General features: G+C 37.3%; 1 protein-coding gene across 4 annotated transcripts in view; it reads right to left on the bottom strand.

Moving 5' to 3' along the window:
• Positions 1 to 6,675, bottom strand: part of LOC136340560 (serine/threonine-protein kinase SIK2-like) — a 28,026-nt gene that overhangs the window by 14,482 nt on the left and 6,869 nt on the right. For all 4 annotated transcript variants that reach the window (XM_066284741.1, XM_066284742.1, XM_066284740.1 and 1 more), the window contains one exon: positions 2,872 to 2,988. In XM_066284741.1, coding sequence (XP_066140838.1) covers positions 2,872 to 2,988 — 117 coding nt within the window. The remainder of the gene's footprint in view (positions 1 to 2,871; positions 2,989 to 6,675) is intronic.

Below are 6,675 nucleotides of genomic sequence, written 5' to 3'. Positions count from 1 at the left end.
TGGTTTGAACTCAAAAAAGAAGTAAAAAAATGAATTTCAGAGGAATTTTTGAGGGTACTAATAGCGAAATTTAGGTTAGCCCTGGTTGGTTCAAGTTAATCGGACAGAAATCAATTTTGAAGAAAATCAACCAGTATCCGAAAATTGACCTTGACGAAAACACTTACGGAAGCCTATTGAAGGTATCAATGTTGGTGGTTGCCTTGGAAACTTGGTACCAAAACCGCAGCTGGAACTTGAATTCTGGTTCAAATCTCCCAGATATATTACCTGCAAGATAACTTGGATGATAATATAAAGGCCGAGCATTTGTAGCCTTTATGGCTCCTATGGAGATTGTCGTCTACATAAGTTTACCACTTATTTAGTTGGAGCGACCTTAAGAGGAATTTTAAATCTCGTGACTGCAGGGTCGCACACACTTTCCATTTTTCGAATAATTTGTCAAAATATCAAAACGAATCAGAAGGTGGCGATGACAGGGGGAACAATTTGCGGGCATAAGGAGAATTTATAGAGACGATGCAGATATTAAAACATCCCTCGACTCAATACTGAGCCTCTAAGTATCAGTAGGGGAGTGTGGTGAAGGACGGTTCGAAAATGTTCCGATCTAGAGTAAACTTCAAAACGGGATTATATTCCAAGCTGACATTAACGTAAAACGTTTTCGAGACCAATATGAAGTCTTAAAAGGTCAGATTGAAAGCAACTTCGAGATTTTAATTCAACCTGACGATGACGTTCGTGAATTTAATTTATTCTATTTTAAGGTCAATAATTTTGAACTGCTAAGGCCAATGCGGGCTAGTTCCGATTCACTACAAAGTCTAAAATGGTATTATGTTTCGGACTGACCTTATCGGAAACCGATTAAAAGGCAAATTTGAGGTCTTTAAAGGTCCTTTCTTGTTTAGAGTAACTCCAAAACCGGGATTTGATTCAAACCGACGTTCGTTAATTTACTTTATAAGATTTTGAAAGATTTTCTTGAAGTCTGTTACTGAATATCCCTTTTGCATGAAAGTGATAGTGCATCAGTTAATGTGACGCATTTTCCAAGATCGAGAAAGTCTATAATCTTAGGGGACTTACTTACAGCTTGACACCATTTATGAGTGAAAAATAAATGTTTACATAATTCAGGTACAAACCAAAAGATTTCGACATTGGACAAATAAGCATAACCTCGTTTTGGGCCTTTTATGTGTTTTTTGGTACATCCTTGTTTGCTTGTCTTGAGGCAAAATTTTTTATAACCCTTCTTAGATGACAATTACCATGGAGGTGCAGAAATTGACTGGAGGTGATCGAAGTTCGCATGAGCATGAGCAGCTATTGCGATTTTATGAGCCACAAGAAATGGAAAATCGATTTAATTGTGGGAAAGATGCGTAATTTCCCACTCCAACAAAAGCAGTTTCGAGATTAATATGTTTCCCGATTGTTCTTGAGACGCCATAAGAAATACAAAATTTTGCAAAATGGATATTATCAGTTTCTGGCCTTATTTGAAAAAAAAAATGTTTAATGAATAATACTATTACATTGGCACTTTCCATCGTGCATTAAATGGTAAAATTACACGAGATAGACGGAAGTGTAATAAAAAAACTCATACAAGGTATTCGAATTGAAAACCTTCCACTTCATGCACTTTGGTTGAGTTTATAACAGTGCACTCATTGCACAATACCTAGTGGGTAATTATCGGAATTAAATACATATTTATATAACTAGTTAGGAAACGCATAATTTTGTCTAACGAGTGGGATTTCGCAATATGATACGAGTAGCATAAACTAGCATTTTGTAATTAATTACATGCATTATTCTCATTTTGCTGTAACAGGAAGAACCGGAAGAGAACGGAAAATAGGACCTTTCGCGCGCTTTAATATCGTACATAAAACTACAACAAACACCGATTCTACTAATCTATCATTTTATAATACAGCATAACTCGGCTATAATGAACCTTCAAGGGAATTGGCCCGTCGTTTGTTATATGCGAACGTTCGTTATAGGTGAGTGAGGAGAAAAGCTTGTTGATTCAAAATCTGTGCGTTAACTAAACGCTAAAATTATACAATTTTCCGTTGTAGTAAATAAGTAAATGTTAAATGAGAAGAAAAACAAACAAAATTCGAAGTTTAAGTGGAAAAGAAGTCCGTGATTTGACTCTGTACCGTGCGATTTTTCGATATCTCTTCAGTTATTTCGTTCTGCAAGAGACTTGTCGCATTTAAAAAGTTTTCATTTTCTGGATGCGTCATCTGTACATAACACGCTGCGATCTTCGAAACAGAAATGGCTGCTTGAGCTGTGAGGGCTCGAAGTTCATCATCCCTATCAACTTCCTCCCCCGTCCGCCGTTTTTCACATTGGTCATTGGCACTTATGTGAGGAATGTCGATATCATTAGGAAATCCAACAACTCGCACGTATTCATCAATCATGTCATATTCATTTCGGTTAATTTCCTGAAAATCGGGTATGTGCTGGTGTTGGCCCATTCGCTTAATCTGCGGCAGCTCGCTCACGGCAGCATCTCTTAAAACGGATCGTCATAACCGAGCTCAAAGCTTTAGAAAATAATAAATACGGTATGTTATAAGCGAGTGTTCACTACATCCGAGTTTGTTCGAACTGAGTAAAAATTAGCTTTGATTTATCAGCTTTACAGGAACGTAGATGGGACTTTTTCCATTCGTTCGTTATAACCGAGTGTCCGTTACAGCCGGGTTTATTAAAACATTTTTTTCCTTTTTTTTTTAATAGTATTACGATTATTTGGGAAACCCACTCTGCCCATTTTCCGACGTCTGCCCAAATGAACATTTTCACAAAAAAAACATAAGCTAGTCTTACCTGATATAGTTTAATAATATGAGGATGATCCAGTCTTTTCATTATATCTACTTCTCTATACACCTTTTGAAGATTGCTGGCGTCTAATTGGGACTTATCTATAATTTTGATCGCAACCTGAAACAAAAACGAACATTGAAGTGTGATCGCCTAATTAATAGTTCAATTTTCGGCTAAAAGACGAGTGTTGATTGACAAACATCCCGGCAAGGCCGACGAGGTTTATTTTCAGAGATTTTTCCGAAGTGCTGGTAGACATGACCATGCCAAACGAGTACATCAGCTACGTCAATTATGCACAAACTGTTTAACTTTGTGCTACAGCCTGGAATAATTGAATTGAAATTGGCACGAAGAGTACCGTATCTACTCTTTGCGTCAACGTTTTGTTCTCGTTACCACCTTTGACGTCAACTATTCCATCTACGCCAATAAAAAAAAACTTGCTAACTGCACCTATTCTATTCTGTAATCATAGATATTATAGGAAATTGTTTTAGAATATAATTAGCAGGACATCGGACATGGTTTAGGAGGTCAGAGAGTCAACAGGTAATTTTCCTTTATTAATTTCATTAACGTTCTTTTAAAAAATAACACAGGCTCTCTTGACCGCTTCGAATCAACTTTGACTAATTCGTCAATCTATACGACCTTTTATAGACTATTGACGTCAGTGGTTGACGCAAAACTTTGTCGGTTTTAAATAAATGTTCCAGTTGAGCTGCGATTTCCGCTCTTTCGTGTGGGCACTTTAGGGCTATTAAAACCGCCATACGATATATGCTTTTTGCTTCAGCCTTGTTATCCTTAATAAGACTATTAAGAATCAATTGTTACGTCTCAGCACGAACGACGGGCCGTAAAGTATCCGGTGCGACATGATCTTCGACCATTTTTATCTCTAAAAAATTGAGCTTTGGCGCCGACCCGAGCGTACGCGTTGGAATATTCAGATTTTGACTTAAACTCACAACGAACGTATTTATCGAGGAGGGTGCTAAATGTAAGTTCCGGGAAAAGGGCGAGGAGGAAAGCCAGCCAAAAACGGCATATTACTTATTTGCGGCTTGTACTGCTGTGACGTCATCAAAACCCGCAACTTTGATTGGAGGAGAGAGTGGTAGGCAGAGATAGAAACGAAGGACGAATTTAATTTTGCAGCTATCTTGTTGTCAAAGGAATTTTCGTAAGGAAGAAACCTCCGGAAATTATTCGTTCGGGGAAAATTACCCAGGAAGACTTCTAAATGAGACCCAGGAAAAATTTGAATTACGGACATGACTTAATTACAAAATACCTCAAATTCGTTATTGCACCGCTTTCAGTGATTGTGATAAGGACGACTTCGATTTTGCCCGAGCACCTAAGGAGGGAGATGTGTGGAGTGACGCGTTTAACGGGCATAACGAGAACATAATTCGGATTGGTTTATGACAAATTCCGAAACGAAAAGCCGTGAAGGAACTCACCATTTTAAAATTAGTGCGTGGGCCCTTTTCCCCAAATGCAAACAATACCAACCTAAACATTGATTTATATGTATATTTCGCCAGCGCCTGCAGTGAGGTAGATACCGAGTCATGCTCACCCAATCTATTATTACAGCTTCGAAGCTTGCATGTTACACATGTTACACCTTTCAAATTATTAGTCATCACAACATATTTGTTAATGTGGAGGAAAAGGCTTCAAATCAGGACAAGAGCCCACAGTAACCGAGGTGGCACGATATGGTGCGTAGAGAATGGACGATATCCGCAGGTGAACATTTTCCCGTTGAAGATCTTGCGGTGTCAATTACGAAAGTCCAGTGATAGCGTGACCCATTGTAAACATTTACATCGAAATTTAATGCTACGAAATGCGGTACCTGACGAGAGAAACTTTCGCTAGTAGAGCTGAAATGAGCGGAAGTCAGTTTCTAGCATAGAGGAGACAATAAGGAAAGAAAGAATTGTTTAACATAGTTCACAGTCTATAAACTTGTCCCGAAAGGCCTGCTTCGAGATCAAAGGTATTTCCGCAATTTTACTTCTTTTTCCAGAATGTTAACCATGTTATAAATTTAAATTCAAGATATCTCTGTAGGCCAAACTAATATCCTCTTATACTGCTCCGCTGTTTTCTAATGCCTACTTAGTACTCTCATTAGAATAATTTGAATTTTATATTTATATGAATGTCCAATACGTGTTTGAAATACGCCCACCCAGGCTGTTTAATCTTCAAAGGAAGTTTGTGTAAAACTGTCAATTTCCCATACTGGCAGGGTAATTCCCAATTGATCCCACACTAAATCCGGCTGTAAAATCCAGACCATATGTGCGTCCAAGTTAAATATAGGAAAAGGTCGATATTAATAGGAGATAACAAAAATAATAACAACAAATTTTTGTTACATACACAAGCCGTGCCCAATTTAGATACGACGACGTGCGTCAATTTCGATACAGCCAATGATTTTCATGGTAAATCTTTTCTACCGAAATATATCTGTTTTGAAGCCAATAAGTTTTCCCATCAGTCAATATTGTTCATCATTCATGTGCAATAGTTAATGATATCGCAAATTCCCCTTTGTATGTTTTTTCTGATTGAAACAATGCCTTTTTCTACTCGTATATGACTAATCTTCAATTATCTTTATCGCACTGTTGCACAAACCATTCATTGTCTTTTTAGGACGTCGATTGTCTAAGGTCTTTGACTGTTTCAGTGCGTGGACACAATAAACCTTCCATTACATATCTATTATGCATGCGATAACGGAAATTGAAAATGTATGTTTGACTACATAACGGACATCTTGCAACAATCGTTGAAATGAAAATACTGACGACCACTGAGCAAAACCATAACAAGAAGAGGTATCTTGTTTGTCTCACTGTTTACAACTAGATAACTTAGGATTGGAAAGTGATTATTACATTTCGTGTAGGAGCAATAACAGTAAACACATTGTTTACAGTTTGAATAGTTGTTTACTTTCTTAGTGTGAGGATACGAATACATCTTATTAATTAAATTTAATAACGTAAAACGTTTAACCGAGTTGTGATAGGTTAAGAGATACGTAAAATGTGCCTGTACCTAATCAACACCAGCAATTGGATCGTTATGACAATTAGGGAGCATTAGGGGGTCACTGATCCTACATTGCTAACACCGAAGGTAAATTTGTGATGGAGAAAAACTAGAATACTCGAGGGGAATGTGGGTGAAAACTGCAGTTACTGCACTGTTAACAAATGGAGAAAGGACAGTCCTTTTGATGATTGCTCGGGGTGATTTCATATACATTTGAAACGCGGTAACATTAGCTGCCAAGACGAACTTCGCAGTTGTTGACCCAGTGACGCTCCAGATTTGACCACTCCAGATATTGTGGAGAAAATCCATAAAAGTGTATAGGAAGTTCGAAAAGTACTGTAGAGGGTGTTTCCACGAAGAGCACTTCCTCCCTTTTAAAGTTTGAATATATTGAAGTAGACAACATTTTCTTTACAAAAAGTGCTTGAAAGTTCATATAATATATCAAGATAGTCAGCAGTTTTATACAAGATGTTTGATAAACGTGCGCCAATCCAACATTGCATTTTTTTAACAATGATGCATCACTTCTTTCACATATTTAAATTCTGGGTTTTATTACGAATTCAATGATATATCAAATCTCATAATTTTTGAAAAAATTGCAAAAATTTACTCCCATGCAACATAGTTCGATGACGGCGAGCTGCAAATATATTTGTCAGCTTTAAAGCAATATGACTGATGCGGTCAGTAGTAGTCATTTATTTG

The sequence above is a fragment of the Euwallacea fornicatus genome, chromosome 8 (genome assembly GCF_040115645.1).
Source record: "Euwallacea fornicatus isolate EFF26 chromosome 8, ASM4011564v1, whole genome shotgun sequence".
Classification (NCBI taxonomy): domain Eukaryota; kingdom Metazoa; phylum Arthropoda; class Insecta; order Coleoptera; family Curculionidae; genus Euwallacea; species Euwallacea fornicatus.
This window is presented reverse-complemented; position numbering and strand designations above follow the sequence as displayed.